At 38.3% G+C, this 24,440-nt stretch overlaps 2 protein-coding genes and 1 long non-coding RNA gene across 5 annotated transcripts in view; 2 read left to right on the top strand and 1 right to left on the bottom strand.

Annotated features, from left to right (window-relative positions):
• atp8b2 (ATPase phospholipid transporting 8B2) overlaps positions 1–2,360 on the top strand; it is a 38,360-nt gene extending 36,000 nt beyond the window's left edge. For all 3 annotated transcript variants that reach the window (XM_047361488.1, XM_047361489.1, XM_047361487.1), the window contains 3 exons: positions 150–280; positions 826–1,386; positions 1,473–2,360. In XM_047361488.1, the coding sequence (XP_047217444.1) occupies positions 150–280; positions 826–1,386; positions 1,473–1,562 (782 nt within the window). In that variant the 3' untranslated portion in view covers positions 1,563–2,360. The remainder of the gene's footprint in view (positions 1–149; positions 281–825; positions 1,387–1,472) is intronic.
• Positions 2,361–3,531: 1,171 nt separating this feature from the next.
• LOC124864386 lies at positions 3,532–9,069 on the bottom strand. The gene is made up of 3 exons (XR_007037298.1): positions 8,342–9,069; positions 7,890–8,188; positions 3,532–4,033 (listed from the first exon to the last, which is right to left on the bottom strand). It is a non-coding gene; the product is annotated as an uncharacterized LOC124864386 (long non-coding RNA).
• Positions 9,070–9,373: 304 nt separating this feature from the next.
• On the top strand, positions 9,374–23,532 carry LOC124864379 (interleukin-6 receptor subunit alpha-like). The gene is made up of 10 exons (XM_047359156.1): positions 9,374–9,598; positions 10,546–11,181; positions 17,151–17,274; positions 18,802–18,995; positions 19,075–19,238; positions 19,344–19,485; positions 21,531–21,568; positions 21,683–21,743; positions 22,330–22,444; positions 22,604–23,532. The coding sequence occupies exons 1-10, from the start codon at positions 9,496–9,498 to the stop codon at positions 22,866–22,868; spliced, it is 1,842 nt and encodes a 613-aa protein (XP_047215112.1). The 5' UTR covers positions 9,374–9,495; the 3' UTR covers positions 22,869–23,532.
• The last annotated feature ends 908 nt before the right edge of the window (positions 23,533–24,440 follow it).

Here is a 24,440-nt window from a genome sequence, read left to right as displayed (position 1 = left end):
TAACTGTATAAATGTATTGGTCAAGAAATCCATTTAGAATTTTAAGAGCTAAGTTTCATATAGAATCATTTCCTTTGGTGACATTTTGAAAGATAGTTTAAATTTGAAAGATAAGTGCTCATGTTTGTGTGTGTGTTTTCTGAGTGCAGGTAGTGCCCACAACACACTATTGCAGCCAGTTGTGTGGTTAACAATTGCACTAGCAACAGCAATATGTGTAGTTCCAGTTTTGGCATTTCGCTTCCTCAAGCTGGACCTCAAGCCTCAGCTCTCAGACACGGTGAGAAAACACAACGTTTCCAGAAATGATGTTTTCATCCACATTGCAACATGCACTACTGTCTTCCCGGTATGTCCGTTTGAAACCGGGTTAACCCAGTTATTAACTGCATAGATGAAAAACATTCATGCACTCTGAAAGCCCAGCAAATATTGACTTAATCTGTGTCGCACAATGACAAGAACTGCTTTCTGAAAATGACTCTAGGCTGAGCAATGGGGGGGGGGCGTCAGTCAGCCAAGCAAAGCTACTGTCAAGTTCCTCTTTAATTTGAAATTAGTTTTTCTACAGTTTATGAAGTTTTGAGTTTTGATGAGAGAGTGACTAACATTACATCTGAGTCCAGAGTTCAGCGTCTGGATTCCCCATTGAGTAAAACTGGAACTGAATGCAAAACACACCACCAACACAAAAAATGTATGAAATCTCTGTATAAAAAAAAAAAAAATGCACTTAACACTATTCTTTTTATGTTTGATAAAAAAATTTTATGTCACAACAATTAAAAGTGATTTCAGTCTTCCACTCTTTTGGCACATCTATAGGTGCGTTACACTCAATTGGTGAGGCAGAAGAGGCGGAAACCAGCAGGTCGCAGCATTGGAGCGGCCTGGAGCGGCACAGGCAGCGTCTCTGAGGGCCGCCTCGGCGCCCGAGGTGGATCCAGGAGGTCGGGCTACGCCTTCTCCCATCAGGAAGGCTTTGGAGAGCTGATCACCTCGGGAAAAAACATGAGGCTCTCCTCCCTGGCCCTAGCCAATTTTGCCTCCAAACACAGCTCTAGCTGGATCGAAACACTTTGCAAAAAGAAAAACACTCACACTCCCCCAAGCACCTCTGGGGAGTGCAGCCCGGCGCCCAGTAACATGTCCGGGATGGGTCCAGCTCTGTCAAATTCTTCTTCTGTTCTGGGAGGCTCACAAGAAACACCAATCGAGGAGGAAACGGACACAGCAGTTGTCTTGTCTTCATCGTCACATCCAGCAGCCTTAGAACAAGCTGAACCTCGGGCCTCTGCTCAGGTCGCTCCTCCTGACAGTTCTACATCTGCTGCAGCCAGTACAGAGTCACCTGGAGGCTGGACACTTTCTCTGGAGACTGTGCAGGTCAGCTGCTATTCTCTTACTTGCACAATAATGAATTTTTGCACATCTAGACGTTAACCCATTTATGTCCTTTCCCTTCTCCACAGGAAGCTTTGTTTGGTCGAAGGGGTTGTGCCAGCGCATCCTACAGCCAAGGCCCGCCGTCTGATGCCAGAGAAACCCCTCACACTGATTGAAACCATGCATAAGATAGTCGCACACACAGAATGCATGGTTTGTTTTTCTGGATCTGTGCAAAGACTTATCGTTATAGAAAAATAATCAACACAGAGCTCTCATCTCAAAATATCACACAAGAGCAAGTCTTATTTTAATGGCCTTGAGCTTCCCATAAAAGATTCAGTGATTTTTAAAATGAGATTTAATGTGTACAATTGTTGCAGCAGATTTGGGAACAAAAGCTGAGATACCTAGCTATTAATCACGTTTCTCCTGCATATTTCCACAAGCCTTACATTTAAAAACTTTAGTAGATGAATGAGTGAGAGGGAGATAAGGTGCAGGCATTACTATCTGTAAACGTTCTCTGTTGAAAAATCAGTTTATTAAAGTTCTCAGTGAGAACGCTGTTTAATTTAAACAACAAAAGCCTGTTGCAACATTTGTGTTACTTTTTCACACTGATCTGCCGTCTTACTATTCTGTGCCTATTTTTTTGCATCATATTGATGTGTTTTTAAAGGCCTGGTTGATTTGAACTTTAAATGAAGCATTTAGTGCTTTAATTTTTAAGTTAGACCTCGGTTTTGACAAAAGGCTTATTGTTTTTTTTCTTTTTATGTACTTCATAATAAAACCAAATAAAAAATGCAAACAGATGACTGTCAGTTTTAACATCTGGGAAGAGTGCAAAGAAACTTTGTGAAGGAACAAAAATAGCAGAAGCTGGTTTAACAAATTCCTATATTTTGTTGTAAGCATACAGTCCTGTGGAGTTTATGTTGTTTTTACTTGTAAATAAAAAATGAAAATAAGATGTTTCTGGATAATTTTGCCTTAATTATGACTTTTCTTTTGCTTCCCCTTCAAGTGGTCAAGCTGAGTATTTTTTGCAAGCACTGACCCCTGACCCATCTTGGGTTTAGTTCATTTGGAAGCAGATTAGAAAGAGGAAATACAGTGAATTGCAATTTCTTTTTGTATTGTCCCACATTTTGTCAAATTAGAAGCACAACTTTCACTGTATTGTATTTGGATTTTGTGGATAGTACTTAATTGTGAAGTAGAAGGAAAACAATACATGGTTTTAAAAATGTTTTACAATTATAAATCTGAAAGGTATGGCTTGCATAAGTTCAGTCCATTTACTATAAGTATTTACCCTGTCTAAGTTAATAGTTTATAAAAACACAATTTCCTGTGACTGCTGCTCAAGTCCTTTGAGTTATAACTTTAACATGTAGAGACAAAAAAAATACCCATTGTTCTTTGTAGATCGGATTATTAATATTTTAGTGTTACTCTTAGTAATCCTATTTTATCAAGGAATATTGTTTAATTAATTATACTGAGCATTCAAAAATATTTAAATTTTAGCCGAGAATAAACTGACATGTCAATATTCATAGCAGATTATTGAATGTATGTATGAAGAACAACGCATTAGAATTATTACTTCTATTTACTTTCAAAGTTTATTATTTAGTGTATTTATTGTCATTTTTTACTGTACTTTACAACATTCAATTAATAGACCAAACAGAAAAATAGCTCTATCTCATTCAGATTGGATTGAGAACATCTGTGATCAGCAATATTCAAGTCAGATTCAAAGTTGGATTTAGGGCTGGACTTTGACTAGGCCACTTTAACACATTTCATATCCTTTGATCAAAACTGTTATATAGTAGCTCTGGCTTTATGGCCAAATCACTATATATGTTAACCTTTTGTGTCTTTGTTTCAGGTCAGTTTTGAGTTATGGTGTGTACACTTTGTTTCCACAGTTAATATTTTGTAAGTTCCCTTTTTTGAGTAGAGTTATATTTAATTGACCTTGATAGTGGAAAAATTAAAACAGGCCATCCTGTTTAGTATCTGTTTTCCTATGTGAGTCCTAAATCAGCTTGTTGTCCATGAAATGTCCAGTTCAGACCAGTTCTACTCTTGCCAGCTCAGCATGCCACACTTAGAGATGCCTGGAATGCAAGGCTTTCCTGATATGGAGGTTTTGCTTGCCCAAGAGAACATCCCTCTCTTCTCTTTGGGGTTAGATATCTGATGCTCAAGGGATGTTTTATCTCCTTGTCTTTTGTGTATTGTTAATTACATTCTCAGCTTGTGAATGACCTCTAAAAAGCTAGTGAGTTCCTGTCTAGAGCAGAGTGGGCAGACTGAGACACTGGTTTGATTGCATCCTCTGTCCGTTCTCAATTCTTGCAAGAATTGCCATTTTGATTCTCAGCAATCTCCCTTATTTACTGAATTTATTGGGGTGCATTTTTACATTTTGCATTTACAGTTGGTGTCAGAAGTGGGATTTCCTTGGCTGATTTATTCCGGGGACATCGAGCGAAGATTTGGTACAACCTGGAATCCGTCTTTCCAGCCTCTAAACCCTGTTTAGAAGTTTTAGGTAGACAGAGGAGTCTGGCGTCGGAGTCCCTGGAGGTCAGAAGGAGATCCAAACAAAACCGGCATCTTTTTCCTGAGACAGTGAGATATTCTTCTTTTGGCACACTTTAAAGCAATTGTTTTAAAAAATTCTAAAATTGATTTTAAAAATTCTAAAAGTGCAGATCAGTGATTTTTGCAATGAAGAAATGCATTGTGCTTAATGCTGTGATAAATGTGATGACTGGACTAAACTGACTTATGCAATATGAACTTTAGAACAGAAGTTTGAAAGCAATGCTCCAACCTACGCTTAGTTTTCTTTAGCAGCCTATAAAACTCTTCCTATGTTTGAAATGACAGTTTCAAATCCAGAGGTATTTCATGGTAGATTCAGGTGCAACATCTTCAGTTCTTAGAACTAATAAATTTTCTGTTCCTCCAAAACTTAGTGGAAACTATGTTTTTTCATTGTCTACCTCTGGCCAAACTACAAAAGAGATGCTTACAAAGCCCATTTCATGCATAGCACCCGATGGGTTCTCTTTCAAACATAGTTTTCTGCTGTCTGAGATATGTCCAGTAAACCTGCTGGGAAGACACCTCATGTGCATGTTAGGAATGATTTTAGTTTCAAGCTCTGAAATTCTCTGGTGCACAGCCTCAGACAATAGTCACAGCAGTACAGTTCGACCCACAAGCACTAACATACGCTTATCAGTGGAAGATCCAAAATCCTCTGTTCTCAGAGCAGCTGCTGGGAGACGTTGGTACAGCTATAAAACACTCTTCTTCTGATTTCATGCAGCCTGCTGAGTTATCCTGTACCGCACATGAATCACTTGGTTCAAATAAGGATTTTCTAAAGGCTAGGTTTCATGTCTCTTCTGAAAGGCTAACAACGTCTGTGCTGTATTGGAACTCAAATACGGCTGCGCTTGCGATAACCCTCTCACCCCAACAAATGCAGCTTTTCAATCAAGCTTTTCATCTTACATTCCATTAGCTAAGCCCTCAGAGGGAAAATGGAATGATGTCGGTTATTTTGTCTCTGAATGTCTGGCAATTTCTGATTGGGAAGTGGTTCCGCAAAATCCTCATATCATGTTCTCAAAAAGACTTTCTGCTTTCAAGAGATCTCTCCGCCGTACTGTTCACTGTCACAGGACACTCCATTTGGTTCCAGAGCATAACACATTCTGCTCCCATGGTTTGTTTCCAGAAATTGACGTCCTGTGCGATCTTAAGGTGCTTCTGAACTTTGGGCAAAAGTAAATATGATGCTGGTCTGATTAAGGGTTGTGACTCTTAAATCTGATAATAGGCCTTGCATGAAACAGTACTTCCTCAAACAGGAAGCACTGGAGGGTATTAAATCTTTTGTTTTTGGATTCCTTTTTTTTTATTCTACACTCAACAAAACAATACTTAAGTTAAATTTGTTGAACTCATGGATCTACATTGCATGAATAATTTCCTTTGATTCAGATTGACTCATTTCTAAGCAAGATTATATGTGACTTATTTAAACGTAAAGCAGAAATGACTTGCATTACAAATAATTTTTTGTCTTACTGTCTAACACTTAGGTAGTTGCAATTGCATTTTCCTTTTAGTACTGACAATTCATTGAAAACTATAAATGTAAATTAGACTAATAGAAATTTTCTTAGGATATTGGTATTCTTTAAGCATTCTGAAATTATAGAAATAACACCATTTTCATTCAGGCCTTCCTCCATTGGGCCTGTTACTTTACTGCAGGTTTTTTTTGCCTGCAACCTTTTTCTGAGGTTTTCTGTCCAGTTGCCACAAGTAGTATCTTATACCATCTGCAGTGAGGAGGTTGGACCAGCTGAGAAGGGAAACCATCAGAAGTCCAAATCCGTGGAGGTTCTGAAGTCATGACACCCGGCAGCACCCACTGCAGACAGTTTTCCTACATTCCAGAGGGACTTCGGCCCAAGCCAACAGGTTAAAACTGTGCTTTGCTCTTTGATTATGGATCCGAACGCCACACATGTTGGTTTTCCAGCCGTGCACTGCTTCATGTTCGGATGATGGACTAAATTGTTCTCCATGAAATACTCAAAGTCTAGGATATAGTTTTCTAATCTGACCCTGCTTTATACTTCACCACATTACACCTGACCTACCTGCTATGTTTCTTGGTCTTCATGATACTTTTTGTTCATTAATGTTCTCAAACAAACCTCTGAGGGCTTTACAGAACAGCTGTATTCATAATGATATTAAAATTACACATACAGTAACTTGTAAAGTATTCAGCCATGTTAGCTGTTAAATTCCAACTTTTACAACTTTTATATGTTTTATCGGACTTTATGTTATGGATGTGTACAAAATAGTTTAAGTTGGTGAAGTGAATTAAGAAGAAAAATATATAAAAACGTAAAAGAATGTGGCATGTGCATATGTATACCTTAGCTATGAGGCCCCTAAAAAGTTCTGGTGCAACCAGTTACCTTCAAAAGTCTCAATATTAGTGAAATAAACTCCTGTGTGCAATCTAAGTGTCACATGATCTATTAGTATAAGCACATGATTTTTGAAAGGCCCCAGAGACAGAAACACCACAAAGCTAGGGGCATCACATCATGAAGACCAATGACCTCTCCAAACAAGTCAGGAACAAAATTGTTGAGAAGTACAATTCCAGGTCAGGTTATAAAAAACAAAGCAAATCCTTCATGTTCACCTGGTGCGCCATCCAATCCATTGACTTCAAATGGAAAGCATAAACCAACCTGCCAAGAGAGGGCTGACCAACATAACTCACAGACCGGGCAAGGAGGGCATTAATAAGAGAGGCGGCACAGAGACCAAAGGTAACTCTGAAGGAGCTCCACAGTTCCACAGCAGAGACTGGACTATCTGTCCATAGGACCACAATAAGCAAGAGGCATCACACCATGAAAATCAATGAGCTCTCTAAACAAATCAGGGACAAAGTTGTTGAGGATTACAATTCATGGTGGGAATGTGGAGTATCTGTCCATAGGACCACAATAAGCCGTACACTCCATAGAGCTGGACCTTATGGAAGAGTGGCCAGAAAAAAAGGCATTATTTTTAGTTAAAAATTAGAAAGCGTGTTTTAAAGGCAACTCCCCACATGTATTGAGTAGGTGCTCTGGTCAGATGAGACTGCTAAAGCAACACTAGAATGGTTTATTGGAAAAATTAAAATGTGTTGGAATGGTCTAGTCAAAGTCCAGACTTTAACCAAATTGAGAATCTGTGGTTAGGTTTGAAGATCAGTGTTCAGAAGTGAAAACCATTCAACATGAAGGAGCTGGAGCAGTTTTGCCTTGAGGAATGGGCAAAACTCAGAGTGGCAAGATGTGCCATATTTGAGCTTAAACCGGACCAAAGTGCAGGAGTCACCAGGAGGCCAACGATTACTAGTAAGCTGCTTTTTAAAGGTTTGTACTGACAGGATTCTGACCAGACCCCTGACTTCTCAACATCGGGACATACGACAACAACCCAGGGAACAACAGAAACATCAGGGTATAACAGAGTACAGGGAGAACCAATAAACGGGAGGGACAGAATAATCACGGGGAACATGGAACAGGTGTGGGTCAGGCTACTGGGAAACAGAGGGAGAGAAATCAATTGTCAAGACACGTAACTAAAAGGTAAACAGAGAACCAGACCAGGAATAAATGAACCAAAACACAAACTCAAACTAAAACAAAGACAGAACCTTACAAGATGTGGCAAGTTCATAGAGACTTATCCAAAGGGACGTGCAGCTGTAATTGCTGCTAAAGGTGCCTATACAAGGTACTGACATTGGGCTTCTGTCCCACATGCAGAAAAACTCTCAGGAGGATTGGAATCAGTTAACCGGGATCTCTGAAAGAGACACTGGTGGGAAGGGCAATCCAGAGAACGAAGAAGGGGAGAAGAAAGGAGCTTACCAGATGATGTATGATGGTCCGCCGGGGGGAAGGTGAGTGGTCGATGGGGTTGTTAATAGCGGGGAGTCCGGTAAATGGATGTTTGTTCCATAGCGTTGATGAAATCCAGAGGGTAATGAAGACTGTAGTGGTGCTGGGCGAACTGGTAGTGCAGAAGACGAGGTTGAAGATGGATTGGTTGGTCAGCGGAACGGAAGCCAGTTGTGGGAGCGTGATCTAGGTAACAATGGGAGGTCCTTGTAATGATGGAGGTAAGTTCACAGGAAAAACTGCACGTAGGAATTGGAACTGGGTAATACCTTCAGAAGAGGAGAGACACAAGGATTACTGTTGGTTCTTCAGGTGAGAAATCAGGTGGTTCTGGTAAGATGCTCAGGTTGGTTCACAAAAACCTCAGAATAATGCTAAGGGAAATGCTCTGAAAAAATGCTCAGAAGATGGCTTGACATTACCGGTGAGGGTTAACACTCAGGCGAAGAGTGACTGGCTTCCTGCTCCTTTATGCTGCCAGTGGAATGAGGCTGATTGCACCTGATGAGCTGCACCTGCAAGGAGGTGCAGCAGGAGGTGACACGCCCAGCCCGGTTAGAGGCATATTCTGTAAATTAAATAATGTAACCTTTCAAACAATCAATTTTAATTCCAGGTTGTGAGGCAAACATAAAATATGCCAAGGGGGTGAATACTTTTTGCAGACACTCTAAGTTTGTACTTACTAATTAGGTGACTTCTGAAAGCAAATTGATTTAATTAGGGGTATCACAGTAAAGGGGGTTGAATATAAAATGCACAGCAAATGTGAGACAAAATGTGAAAAAGTTTGAGGGGGTATAAACTTTTGCAAGTCACTGTAAATGAACTTTGTTTTTATGATATACAATATCTGTTCAAAACACTGTCTAGTTTGTGCAAAAGCTTCTAAAATGAATCAAGCTTTTTCACACATTAATAGTTTTTTGCAGGAATAATCTCACAGTGCGCCTGTTTAATGATGGCTAGAGAGCTTAGAGAACCAGACTTTGACTATACAAACGTAATTTCATCTAGAAGTCAGAGTAGACAACAGTGATGACAACACATCAATAACTGCTGAACAGATGAGACAAAACAGACAACTTCAGGTTTCAGTATCTTAAGTTGAACCACAGAAACAGAGATGTGGTTCTTTATGTTTATCAGTGTTTATAATCAATTCCTAACGACATGGACAAAAAATGAAGGATTTTAAATTTAAATTATTTGTTTCTAGCTTTAGAAGGTGTAAATTATTTTAAAACTATTTCAAAGAGCCACACTCATTTTGCAGGAGTCTTGAGTCTGAAGACTGTTAAATAGACATTAGAGTCGTAGACCTAAATTCAGCTTTCAAGGGGGTTTTATTTTGACGCTGAGGAGGATTTCCTCTGTGTAACGGCGCTGAAGAGGGGAAAGAGCACTGGGATTTCACAATAACGGATCTGACGGACAGCACATTGGTGCGGCCACATGAACTCTGCTTTAATGATCCTGCCTCTGCTGGAAGACAGTCAGTTTCTTCTCAGGCTTCACAAACAAATGATACCCAGTGTTCTGGGGTTGGTGTCAGTGATGGTCTGAGGACTTGTTAATGGAGGAACCACTTTTAAAGATGCGTATTTCGCTCCTGCTGTTGTGCTTTCTCTGCGTCCTGCAGGTTGGCTGCATTTTCGATGGAGTCTGTCCCAGAAAAGGTGAATATTCAGTAAATAATCAATATGTTTTCCAAAATTTTAAATACAGTATGAAGTTGTTTTCTAAAGAATATGTTGAGGTGTTTTGATTTCAAAAAACTGCTTTGTAACAGCCTGGTATAAATGCACTTTTAGTAGCATTTACATTTTTTTTGTCTTTTGAATTTAAGTTTTGTCTTTTATAATTGTTATTTTTAAATTAATCTTAACTGCATAAAAATGAATCTTTAACCTGTTGTGTTCACCATCATGAAATCAGGCCAATGAGATTATTGAAATAAAATGTTTAGGCATTTTTGTCTTTAGAAATCCTTTGAACTTAAAGCTTATTTTGGAGAAGAAAAAGACAGCTACAGATCATTTGAATTTTACGGTTTAGTGAGCAAGTGTACGTAGTGGCTCCAGAAAGGAAAGTTAAATGTTTTTTTAATACAGGGGCAAACTTTTTCTGACAACTTGTGCTTTACATGCACAACATTGATTGCAATATACAACCAAACATGACAATTCTCTCATTGTTTACGTATATATATGTATATATATATATATATATATATATATATATATATATATGTATACATATAATTTGAGATTTGTCATTTCAGCTAAATCAGTATCAGTAAGGTTAGAGGAACTATTCATGTAAATAAGTGTGATGATACATAGATGATAAAGATCAGGATGAAAGAGCAACTGTGTAGGCGAGAGGCAGATTAAAAGAGGAAATTTTAAAGGAGTTGGTAATTTTTTTTATGCAACGCTGCATCCTATCTGTGCTGCGCTTACTGATCTGGGACCAACACTCATGCCTCAGGAACATTTAAAGATACAGTGTTCATGCACAAAATCGCACTGATTGAACATGCACAGGCAAATTCAGCCACCTTCCAGCCTGGTTCGTACCTGTGCCACAAATGCTTGGTTTTTTTGTGTGTTTGTGTGTGCAGAACCTCCCCCTGGTGTGTTGGTTGTATCTCCAGGATGCAGGCTGGAACTGACCTGCAGGGGTCATGTGAAGGTGAATGGAGTGAAAGTTACCTTAACTAGAAACATCCCAAGTACAAACAAGAGAAGATCTTCATCAGATAGAACCCCCACCACACAGCAAGTTAGAAGAGACAGGGCCTTTTCAAATAAAAGTGGTGGAACTTCTCCAGTAAGTGAGAGATATCACGCTCCCACCACGGTCGCTGGAGTCAGCACCGTCCCAGCAGGAAACCAAAGCGTTGGATATTCAGATACAGAACACACCACCTCTCCACAAGTGGTCCAACCAACCTCTCAGAGCATAACCACGACAGGGGGAGAGTCAGACTGGGAGGATAAAGAAAAAACACTCGAGGTTCAATACAAAGATGAGGTGTGGGAGGAAGGCAGCAGGGTAACAAAAGGGATTAAAATGAGGCCTCAGTGGAAGTGGAACAAACAGCCGGTGCAGAGTGCAGACAGAGACTGGGGAGACATTGCATTTCTAGGTGATGGGAGCAGTCTATCTCTGAGGTCAGTAAGACTGACGGATGCTGGCAAATACACATGTCATTACAGGGGAGAAGAAAAGCTTGCTGTTAAAGTGATTGTTGCAGGTGAGTTACAGCACATTGCTTATAGATTTGCAACTGGAATTGAACTAACTAAGACTCGTTTGATCAAAATCTGCAGTAACTGATAGGCTAAGTTTTAATGTATCCAGAATTTTTATCATTTTAATAAAAAAAGCTGATCGGTCCTATTTATCTATTGAAAAATCAATCAGATGGATGAATTCTTCCTTATCAGGGAGCTATCTTACTCAATATTTTAATTAAGGAAAAACAAGATTTTATTTAAATCAAAGTAATTATACATAATTATTATGTATAGGATTTTGAAAGGATTATGTTTGTCACTAATCATTTTAATGTCTACTCTATAATTATTAATTAAGTAAATCAACCAAAGTAAACATAAAACTATTAATCATGAAACTAAACTATGTACTTAAAAATAAATGTCAATTTAGAACATTCAGAACACTAATAAACAAGGTAAATAAACATTTAACTTTTTCTTGTCATTTTCTGGAGGTTATAGAAAGTTGAGTTAAACCGTTATTTTGAAGTTGAAAGAGGAAATAAACTCAAAGGGAGCCGTAGTTTCACCTTCCGCAACCTTCACAATAGAACTGATAAGAGTCCAAATTATTTGAGGTTAAAGGAACTTCAAACTAAAAATTGAGAAAAATCCAAAATGCTTCACAAAATGCTTCAAAACTGTCACAACCAATTGAATCAGGTTGATCAAGCCTGGGTCCAATTAGCTGTGTAGAACATCCTGACGGATATGTGTTTTTCTTGTCTGAATGAGTCAGAGCTCCACTGCACTCCCAACAGCTTCTGGGAGAGAGTCACCAAACTTGTCAAATAATCATTGATGGAATTTGGGAAGCATGTGGCAGCATCACATCACACAGCCAATAGGAAACATGGAATATCTTTTATTCTAACTGCATGCCATAAAGTCAGTCTGTGGATTAGATGCTTCAGCTAAGTGTGTACCTAAGACAATCTCTTACATGTATGGGTCACAAGCGCATGGATATTTAACCTGTTAACCCACCAGTCAGACATAGTTACAGTTACAATAGTGGTTCCACATGCAAAACATTCTTTTATGTGTTACGTTTACATAGCTACCAAAAGTTTGCATGTATACCTTATAACTGTGGAGCTGTACGTGATTTATTTAAGTTATGTATTTTCTGGTGGAAATGGTTCTGAAACCCCTCCGGGCTTAAAGTCTTATGACACTGTCAGCATGAGATAAGTTGACTAGCTGTAAAAATCCAACAAAGGGCATTTTCAAGATAAAGGAAGTAAGCAACAAAAAGTGTATAAAAGGTCAGATTTAAGGAGTTTTTTATGCACTGTTGAAGATATTTTAAAGATTTTAACACCTTCCTAATAACAGTGGTTCCTCCATTAGAAATTCGTTAACTCCTAATTATTAAAATTACCACATACCTCAAAATACTGGGCGAGGAGGAGGAGTGGCAAGTAGCAAGTGATAGCCTATTTATAGCATTTAATGCTATCTTAGACTCAATTGGCTTTGCTCAAAACATTAACAAACCTACCCACCTTTGTCTTCATTCTCTGGACCTTGTGCTGACATATGGCATTGAGTGTAAAAAGTAACAATATTTTCTCATAATTTTTTAATAGCCTTTGAGTTGAATTTAACTGAGTACTCCACACCTGAAAGAAAATTTCATTATAGTAGATCATTATCAGACAATGCTGTAACAACATTTAAAGAATCTGTTCCACTTTTAATTTTGTCATTATCACAGAAAAACACAGTGGAGGGCAATAATTTTGTTTCTTCTCCTTCACAAAATGATTCTCTTGTTGATAGTGTTACTTCATCATTGTGTGGTGCATTAGACAATGCAGCCCCCTTGAAAAAGAAGGTAATTATTTATAGGAGGCTGACTCCCTGGTTTAATTCAGAGCTGCATACTTTAAACCACAATGTTACAAAATTGGAGAGAAAATGGCACTCTATACACCTAGAGGATTCCTACTTAATCTGGAAAAATAGCCTACTGTTGTATAAAAAGACACTTCACCAAGTTAGAACAGCTTATTTCTCATCATTAATAGAAGAGAACAAGAATAATCCTAGGTTTGTCTGTAGTACAGTTGCTAAACTTACACAGAGTCATAGCTCTGTTGAGCCATCCATTCTCTTAGCTCTCAGCAGTCATGACTTTATGGGATTCTTCCAAAATAAAATTGATGACATACTCCCGAAGACGATTACTTCATCCTCAGCAAGTGAGACAACTTTGGAAGTAACTGTGGAACCTGATCTGTGTTTGGACTGCTTTGATCCTGTGGAGCTTCCTGAGTTATCAGAAATATTAGCTTCATCTAAACCGTCAACTTGTATGTTAGACCCAATCCCAACCAAATTATTTAAGGAAGTGTTCCCTCTGATTACCAGCCCCATTTTAGATATGATTAATCTATCCTTAGTAAATGGATATGTACCACAAGCTTTTAAGGTCGCTGTAATTAAACCTTTAATTAAGAAACCTTCGCATGACCGAGATGACTTGAAAAATCACAGACCTATATCCAATCTTCTGGTCTTATCTAAACTTCTAGAGAAAATAGTTGCTAATCAAATGTGTGAGCAATTACACAGTAATGACCTGTTTGAAAAGTTTCAGTCAGGCTTCAGAGCTCATCATAGCATTGAAACAGCTCTGCTGAAAGTCACTAATGATATTCTTATGGCCTCAGATAATGGACTTGAATCTGTACTTGTCCTGTTAGATCTCAGTGCTGCATTTGATACAGTCAATCACAATATTCTCTTAGAAAGGCTGGAATATCAGGGGAACCGCACTAGGCTGGTTTAAATCTTATTTGTCTGACAGATTCCAGTTTGTTCATGTAAATGATAAATCATCTTCAAACTCCAGGGTTAATTGTGGAGTACCACAGGGTTCAGTGCTTGGGCCAATTCTCTTCACTATATATATACAGGGGTTGGACAATGAAACTGAAACACCTGGTTTTAGACCACAATAATTTATTAGTATGGTGTAGGGCCTCCTTTTGCGGCCAATACACCATCAATTCGTCTTGGGAATGACATATACAAGTCCTGCACAGTGGTCAGAGGGATTTTAAGCCATTCTTTTTGCAGGATAGTGGCCAGGTCACTACGTGATACTGGTGGAGGAAAACGTTTCCTGACTCGCTCCTCCAAAACACCCCAAAGTGGCTCAATAATATTTAGATCTGGTGACTGTGCAGGCCATGGGAGATGTTCAACTTCACTTTCATGTTCATTAAACCAATCTTTCACCAGTCTTGCTGTGTGTATTGGTGCATTGTCATCCTGCACACCTTCACACTCTGCTCTTACTGGTGCAATGTGCAATCAATGAAGACTGGCTACCAGGCTGGTCCAATTTAGCCATGAAACCTCCCACACTAAAATGACAAGTGTTTCAGTTTCATTGTCCAACCCCTGTATGTTTCCCATAGGTAAAATTATCAGGCAGCATAGGATAAATTTTCACTGTTACCCTGATGATACTCAACTTTACTTATCCATAAATCCTGATGAGCCCAACCAGTTAGAAAGACTACAAGCATGTCTTGAAGACATAAAAACTTGGATGACTTTAAAATTTCTGCTTCTAAATTCAGACAAGACAGAAGTTGTCGTCTTTGGACCGGAGTCTTTAAAAAAGAAACTGCTTAGTCAATCACTTAACCTGGGTGGCATTAAATTGACCTCCGGTAATAAAGTAAAAAATCTTGGTGTTATTTTTGACCAGGTCATGTCATTTAAATCCCATATTAAACAAGTTTCTAGGATTTCCTTCTTTCATCTCCAGAACATTGCCAAAATTGGAAATATCCTATCCAGAAGTGACGCTGAAACACTAGTCCATGCATTTGTTACTTCAAGGCTGGACTATTGTAATTCTTTACTATCAGGATGTCCACACAATGCAGTTAAAAGCCTTCAGCTGATTCAAAATGCTGCAGCAAGAGTTTGGATGAAAATTAAAAATATTTCTCCTATTTCTCCTGTATTTCTCATATTTTAGCTTCCCTTCATTGGCTCCCAGTTAAATCCAGAATAGAATTTAAAATTCTCCTCCTCACATATAAAGCCCTTAATGATCTAGCTCCATCATACATCAGAGATCTGATTGTTCCATACGTTCCTAACAGGGCACTTCATTCTCAGACTGGAGGTGTACTGGTGGTTCCTAGAGTCTCTAGAAGTAGAATGGGAGGCATATCCTTTAGTTCTCAGGCTCCTCTCCTGTGGAACCAGCTCCCAGTTTCAGTCCGTGAGGCAGACACCCTGTCTACTTTTAAGGCTAGGCTTAAAACTTTCCTTTTTGATAAGGCTTATAGTTAGAGTGGCTTAGGTTATCCTGAGCTATCTCTGTAGTTATGTGGCTATAGGCTTAGGCTGCTGGAGGACACAATGACCACTTTCACTCTCTTCGCTTCATTCTCATACTAATCTCCAATTTTGCATTATTTGCTGTTATTTCAGCTTTTAACTTTATGCTCTCTCTCTTTTCTTTCTTTCTTTCTTCTTTTTTTTCTTAGAAGCTACACCTTTCTTGACTCTGTGTCTACCTGTGACACCTTTTACTGTGACTAACTGTATGTGCTCTCTCTAATACTCTAAACTAGAACCAGATAAACCAGAGTTTATCTGTGCTTTCTTTGTAGATGAAACGACTAAAGGAGCTAAATCCATTAACATTTACTTTTCCTTCCCATAGAAAGTACTCCTGGATCAGTGCTTCTGTGTTCTTTTTGTGTCTCTGCTGTCTAAAACCCCCAGTCGGTCGTGGCAGATGGCCGCTCACACTGAGCCTGGTTCTGCTGGAGGTTTCTTCCTGTTAAAAGGGAGTTTTTCCTCTCCACTGTCACTACATGCATGCTCAGTATGAGGGATTGCTGCAAAGTCAATGCCAGTGACTATCCACTGTTGCTACATGCTCATCCAGGAGGAGTGACTGCTACAAGTCTCTGACTTAATGCAATCGGCTGGGTTTCCTTAGATAGAAAAACTTTTTATCCAATTTGAATAAATAACTGAATGTGACTGCACTGTTCAGAATCAGAAAAGCTTTATTGCCAAGTACGTTTTTGGACATACAAGGAATTTGTTTTGGCATAGTCGGTGCAATACAGTACTCAAATTAAACAGTATAAATATAACTACAATATAAATATAAATATATGTGCACAGTTTTAAGTGAGTGAGAGTAAATGTAGAGCAGTATATAGAGCAGTATAAGATGTGTTCAATGGTTAGGATTAATTGGAATGTATGTACCTGACTTTGTGAAGTGCCTCGAGACGACATGTGTTGTGAATTGGCGCTATATAAATAAAACTGAATTGAAAACTGAATTGAATTGTATACTATGAGTGACCAGTCTATGACCTTGGAGAAGTGCTCCTGGGCTTGGCAGGGGTGCCTTTCTCCCCCTCTGTGGCTCCTGCAGACAAACTCTGACAACACTTCTGTGCCCACTTACATACAAACACATAGAGACAGACATGTGCACACAACATGTATACACTCATAGTCAAGGCTTGTTCGTCAGATTAAAAGTACCTTTTGACAATGAAAAACTTTAAGCAGGTATTAAACTTGTTATTAAGAACACATTTCTGTATTAGGATGTTGTTTCTTAGTCTGATGTAATATTCTCATGCTGTAAGCAGAAAATAATCATAACAAACAGAAAGAAAGGCTTGAAAACACCAGTCTATGTTTGATTAATCTAGATAATGTGTTTCACGTTTGCTTAAATAAATTAATTTGTCAATAATATTCTAATTTATTGAAAATGACTGTACATTGAAGCAGGTGCAATCATGCAATTACGTGCATATGGAGCATGCAGCATCTAGGATTAATATATTACATTTACTACTGGTTCTGAATAAGCCCATTGCCACGCCAAAAACCTCACTCCTCTGCATGCCTTATTGAATATTTTCTGGTATCTTAGATCCCCCCGAGACTCCAAGTATCTTTTGCTACACGAAGTCACCCTGGAGTAAAATCCGCTGTGAATGGAGGCCTCAGAACCCAGTAATCACGCATCCTGACTGCTACCTCTTTCTGAGCAAAACGTAAGAATTCATAATATACACTAAGTTCCAAAAACTTATTTTGAATAGAAAATGTTTAACATCTTCCAACAAAAGCTGCTGCAACAAATGAAACCCAGAAATTACAATTTGACCCACTGTCAAAGATTATTGATAGAGGATTTGAATATATTTTTTAAATAAGTTTAAATAAGGAGAGACCCATCAGCCTACATAGGCATACAGGTCTTCAGTTCAAGAGTAGCAGTTCTCATTGGCACATTGCAAATAAGCTTTAGATTTTTTTTTTCACAATACATAATATCTTATTGAAGCTTTTAAAGACATAAATTTGGCAATACAGAGACTTAAGGCAGTTCAGAGTCAGACTGACTGATTGCTTTGTGCTCTCAGACATCTCTGCAGGAACAGTGTGATTTCCTAATTAATGAAGCTATAAGCTTGACACTCTCCATATTTCCTCTTTTATTCACGTCTTAACCAAAACAGAAAAAACAGACTGGATCCTCTTGATAAAGTCTAACTGTTTTACTCAAAAAATAAAGACGATATAAACGTAACTTATCCACAAACAATAAAGAGTAAAGAAAATAATATGAATTAGGTCAAAAAACTGTGTGGCTTCGCTCCAACTATCTGACTCACAACTGAATAGCCACACCCCAAAACTCCTTAACTGTCTAATAAGCAATTACATATGCAAATTTACTAGAGGGCCTTAGTATAATGTCTAATATTACAATTCCTTATGCCTGATGGTTCTTAACCAGTAAATAGTAATGTTATTCTAATAAACTTGAATTATTGTCAGCATTATAAACTTCCTCTATCCTAAATAAAGGTCTAAATAAACTAAAGCCAGATGTAGGCTTCTACAAACAGTCTAAAACTGAAAGTACATCTATAAAGAGAGATGGGTAGAGTAGCCAAAAATTGTACTGAAGTAAGAGTAGCACTACTTCAGTATATTTTAACCCAAGTAGAAGTAAAAATAATCATCCAAAACTTTACTCAATAGTCAATACATATTAGGTAAAAAGGCTACTTTAGTACTAGGTACTTCACTAGTACTATTTAATCTGATTTGTGAGAATTTGTGAAAATGATGTAATAATACAGACAAAATCTCAAATTATGTGCAGAATAATACAATTAAAACGTAGAAAAATAAATCACATTATTGCAAATAAAGGAAACAAAAATCTCCATATCTCAGTTTTCCACAACATAAGACCTTAAAAACCAATACATACACTAGGTAATGTATACATGTTAGAACGATGCAACGTGCTTCCAGGGACAATGTCTACTGTTTGACCTTGACCTCCAAATGGCTTAGCAGATAGAAAATAACATTAGAACTATCAAGCTTGTGTACGAACAAGAACAACAAGAGGTATAAGTTAGTTAACTCATGCATAATTAGCTGTGTTTTGGTCACTTACTCTGCACTTATGAACTTTCTTTGTGCAAAACCTATTTGTCTGTAAGTTTATCATTTATATTTTCCATCTATCTGAAAACCGTGGGTTTCTTTTTTTTTTCCAGTCACCGCTCTCTCAGAAAAATAGAGAATTTTAAACAAATCCAATGCTCGTACATGTCTCAGCGTTCTCTCTGTTGGTGTGCTCTTGAGCAACACGAGGATGAGCAGAGGTCTGTCCATGTGGCCTTCCTGTGTGTTACAAACTTCTTGGGCAATACCACCAGTCTCCCAATCCAGTTCACACCACTGGACATTTGTAAGTAGGCTTGTTATAACAACTGTTTCACTCAAAATAAGGCTTATGTAATCACTTTAACCCTTTCCTGCTACTCCAGTGAAGCCAGACCCCCCGTCCAACGTGTCAGCCCACCCAGTGGAGAATATAGAGGGGATGATAAAGGTGACCTGGAATTTACCAGTAACCTGGAAGAAGCAAAATAACTTTTATGATATAATCTATGAGATCAGATACAGACCTTTGACCTCTTCAAATGAACAGGTACGTCCGAGTACTGAATATTGCAGTCATGTATTCAATACTGAGGAATCAGGGCTGTTTCTGTTGATTGGTGTCTTGTTTTATGCTCTGTACGTGTCCTTACAGGTAAATGTGATCGGAAAACGGCGCTACACAATCACTGATGCTCTGCGTGGTTCTGAGTACCTGATTAAGCTCAGAACTAAAGAGGAATATGATGGTCATTGGAGTGAGTGGACTTCACCTATCTCTGCCAGGAGTTGGACAGGTAGATATAAACACACATATAACAGGTTTATGCATATCTTAAGCCTTATTATACTTGTGGATCATCAGATTCAGAGCGTTATTGGGAAAACTTGCTTTTGGAACAGTAGTTAAAATACGACCGAGACCATAAACAACAAAGAAAGTAAACACTAAGAAGTATCATGTTAAAAGAGAACATACAAATATGACCAATTAAACTTGTGTCAAATTAAATTCATATTAAGATATGAACAAACTGATTGCACCAATTTAATATTGAGTTCTGGTTACGGTGAACGTGTTTCTCTGTCTTTGATTTGTGGAAGACAGTGCTGCTACAAGGTAGCTACTTTACTGGGAACATCACCTAAGTAAATGCTTTTGCTCCATAACTAGTCCAAATAGCTTGTGCTGGAATGGATTCTGTTTCCTGCAAACACCACAATTTTTTTTAAATAAGTTAGAACTGTGAATGTCCCCCTCCCTTTTACCTTATCCTGTTGTGCTTCCTGCATAAATAAGAGTACCTATCATGTACAGTATGAAATCAATATTCTTGATACATATTTCGTGATTGTTCCCTGAACTGGTTGATCGAACAATGTAAACACAAGTTATTTAAGGAGCACATGGTTTCCAGGATTTTGAAAGAAGGTGAAATCTCTTCCATATATTGAAGTTGCAGCTTCCCTTTGAGGATCAACGCTGTCCGGTTGATCTCATGTTCCTGTCACTTCACCATAAGTTCAAAATAAAACCCAAGCTAGCCTGCAAAAATGTTGCAGTAGCTTCTCTTTAAGAAGATTTAAGAAGATTCATCCACAAATTCTACATTCAAGATCTTTTATTTGAATCAAACCATCAACTTAATGTGTCACTGATTGCAAGTTAGTTTGGAGTAAGGCGGTTTGGAGTATAGCAGCTGCATATAAAGCCAAAAACCAAGGAGCAGAAATATGTAACACATTGCAAAAATATTAATATCACTATATTTTGTAACTTTACAACTACAAACTTCAGTTTGTTTTGTTGGGATTTTATGTAAAAGACCAATGCAAAGCTCTGCATAAATCTGAAGCAGAAGGAAAATATGGCTTTTTCTCTTGTAATCTACTAATCTTCTCTGCCCAAAAACTACCTCTTAAGTGAACTGTGTTGAAGAAAAGGTTTCTGGGCGACGATCTGAGGGAAGTGAAGCCGTCCTGTCATCCACATGTGGGCATTCAGGGGACTAGTGTTGCAGCTAATCTCAGTAGTTGTAAAGGGTCGGCTTTTCAGCTGGCCTGGCCGTACTGTACAACAAAAGTACGTTGCAGCAATTTCAATGGGGTAGCTCTCGCTATCTGGATGTGCACACAGGAAGGCGTGCAATGGTGCGGTCCCTGGCCTTCTTTTCCAGACCGTGGGGGAAATCCGCTTCAATCAGGGCTGCTTCTGGAGGTCTCAGACGAAAAGTCAAGCCACGCTCGTCGTATAACACCCTTTCATATGAATGAATGCCAAATACTCAAACAGCACATCATTACTTAATTTTGTTGCATGGGATTGGTGTAATCATAGTCACTTTTGGATCCTACCGTTCTTTGAAGGAGAAGCCTTACTCAACAGCGAGAGTTATAAGGCTTCCAGCTAACGCGTGCTCTGGTGCCTCCATTAGCCACTGTCCGCAGACGGAATGAGGCTGAGCTAAGAGGAAGAGGTGTCTTTGAGTCAGAGATTCCAGCTCTGACTACTCCTCCTCCTCCTGGGCTGTGTTAGGATTAGGTTAGTGTGATATATAAAGGTGTAGAGATTCATACAGGCCATTGATGATGTATATTTCAGAGTACATGTTCATCTATATTTATCCATAGCTGGGTTCCAACAAGGCAGCGAAATACTTGAGCGTAGGATGTAGGTTTACTTCCAAAGGCATGCCACACCGTTCAGATTCTATTTGTAGAAAAAATGTAACTCTTTGCCATCATGACCGAAATCTACAATATGTGATCTCTTCACACATTTTGCTGTAATATTTTGTTATAGAAAACTTTTTTTTTTTTGCCTGTTTATGTCTCTTTTCAGCTAATGTAGCAGAGGACGGTGATCTGACAACCACAATAGTAGGAATTCTACGTTTCAATTGGAAAGCATAGATTTATTCACCTTTACTTGTTCTGTCTTAACATGTTCTTCGTTTCTTTTTCTTTTTTTGTTCATTTATTTGTTACCGTCAGGTTGACTTGCCCTACATCGAAGACTTTGGCTCTGGTTTTCCCGATGATAACTACCTTGATGGTTAGTTTGCTGGCAGTAAATTGTCTCTGTATGCATATTTGAAAGAAAGGCATAAGAAGTGGGAGGAAACACCCTGAAACTGCTTTATACCCCACTGGGTTTTTGTCATACCTGCTTGTGTTTTTGTTATGTTACCTGGCCTAGTTCTTTGTTTTCTGTCTCCCTCCACCCCAAACCCACACCTGTTTTGTGTTTTTCCCCTGGTCACGTTTGTCATTGGTTCCCCCTGCTGTTCAATTTTGTATTTAATCCCGTTTGTTTCCTTTGTTCCCCGCTGGTTCCTTATGTGTTATGTGTGTTTGTGTGCATGTTCGCTACCCTGTCCGTGTCCAGCCATGAACAATACAGACTTCTCATACCTGCAAACCTCGAGCTTCTGGAGTTCTTCACCAGATATTGGTCCATCAAAAGACCTCATTATGACAGTTTTAACAGGAAACTATGGCATCATAATAACTGAGGCTCAACAGCTAAACAAGCCACAAGAGACATGGTTCTCATGAAATAACACCTTTTTTATACCACCCAGTCATACATGTAACCATAACAATTTCTTGTGTGTTTTCTTTTTTCTCTTTTGCTGCAGGTACAACAAATGAGATATGTACCAACTCAGAAGTTTCATGCCAACAGTATCATGTCCTATGGATCTCTGCTCTTTTTGTCGTCATGTCTGTCCTTTTGGCTGTCTACATCCTTAGGTTAAGCAATCTGAAATTGGTTTTTCATTAAAAATAGAAAAGATTTTGCATTAGAGCAAATAAATTTATATTTTTGATCAATTTTAGGACTCAGCTGATTGAGGACTCAGTTTTTGCCAGCTTATTCATTTGAACCATTGTTTTTCTCTTTTATTTCAGACACAAAAGCAGGTTAATGTCCAAACTCAACAGCCTCAGTAGAATCACACAAAGTGATGACTTGTCTCCACCGCCCCCTTCCATCCCTTCAGCCCCAGAAGGAGAAGCTCTGGTGTCCGGCTCTGGCCCTCAGCTATATAAACAGCACCCACCGGGTGACACACAACAACAGGAGGAAAATAAGGAAGAACAAACTGAGATGGACCGATTAGAAGTCAGGAACTTCAACAACAAAAGTTACTTCTTCCTGCAGATGGAGCTATGAACAAACAAGAGGCCTGGTCGTTTTGCAGTTTCAGAAACTTAATGAAAAAGGTCTTAGTTGGAGGAGGAAGACTCAGGAAAAAACTTGTACATACTGTATATTAATTTCTGTATGTATGCTTAAACCTGTGGTAAAATGTTTTTATGTGTTTTTGTTTCTTTGTCTACTGTGCATCGGTGCCATTTTGAAATTGTGAAATAAACTGCAGAGGTGGGTTTATCTCGGCACATATTCTGTTTGTAAATGTCACTAAAGGTTTATCAATTTCTAGCTTTCTAAACATTTCTGCCATTGTTATGAAAGACAAATAATTTCTATTTCATAATCATGAGTAAACAAAGTTATTATAGGATGTATCCTAATTTTAACGACTTAGCTATTTTACATTTTTAATTAGCTTGCTCATAATTGAGGTACTCTGGTATATTATTGAGTTAGCTCTCTACCAATAAAGAGGTATTATCTTATATTGAGTTAGTTTTATTATATTAATATGTTAGCTACCTTATATTGAGTTAGTTACTGAATAAATAACTAGACATATACAATTTGTATTGTGATGGTGTACAGCCATTTTTACCTTTACTTAGTGGAGACTCACTTGTTGTGGCTTGGCTTTCATGCTGTGGTTTATCTAATTCTATATTACAAGTGTCCAACCTTTCTCTGCGTCATGCTTACATTCTCACACACAGCTTGCACTGTACCTCTGCATCCAGTCTTGGGTAAGGCTAAGAGAATAGACCGATAAATTATTTTTGATTTAGCTACCTCATAATTCTTGGCCTTGCTTCCTTATAATTATGACTTAGCTATCACATCAGGATTAAATAGTGTCTTATCAGTGTGACTTAGTATCACCTAATTCTAAAATACAATGTCATATCTATAAGTTAGAATCTGATAATTATGAGATAGCTAAGACATAAATATGAGAAGAAAACCCCTTGATTATGATAAAGTATCTTAATTAGATAATATATAGATAGGATGTATTTATAATACATTTAATTATAGTTCAAATTATTTAGAATATACACCTATTGTTTTTCATCAGTGGAGAAATGATCGTCCATAGTTGTGCACTTTTAAATTCACATTAAACTGTATTTATATTCACCTGACCCAACTACGCCCCCTCGTGGACAAGCCGTTAAACGCGTCCGTTTCCATGGCAACGGTCGTTTTTACAAACAGGCGAGCAAACGTTGGTGACCGTTTGATTTTCTGTTTGGTGGAGCAACGGAGGATAAGCCACATTTAGAGAAAGAATTGGACGCTTGTTGAGAAGTTATGGAAGAAGCTGGAAAAGATTTTCTGACGAAACCCACCGTTAGTATTTTAAGTTCCGAGCAGCAAGAGAAACTGCGACAGTTCAAGGTAACTCTCCGCGGAGGAAAAAGGCTAACTGTATGAGAGCTAGCCAAAAAAGCTGTAACTTAAACTGTTAAATATGTACCCAACCTACGTTTTGTTTTGGCTTAGATCCAGACGAGAAACAACAACGAGAAGTATTTGAGAGCACATCCAGAAGTGGAAGAAATTGTTGGTGAATTTCTAAGGTTGGTTTGT

This window comes from Girardinichthys multiradiatus, chromosome 3 (assembly GCF_021462225.1).
Source record: "Girardinichthys multiradiatus isolate DD_20200921_A chromosome 3, DD_fGirMul_XY1, whole genome shotgun sequence".
Lineage (NCBI taxonomy): Eukaryota > Metazoa > Chordata > Actinopteri > Cyprinodontiformes > Goodeidae > Girardinichthys > Girardinichthys multiradiatus.
This window is presented reverse-complemented; position numbering and strand designations above follow the sequence as displayed.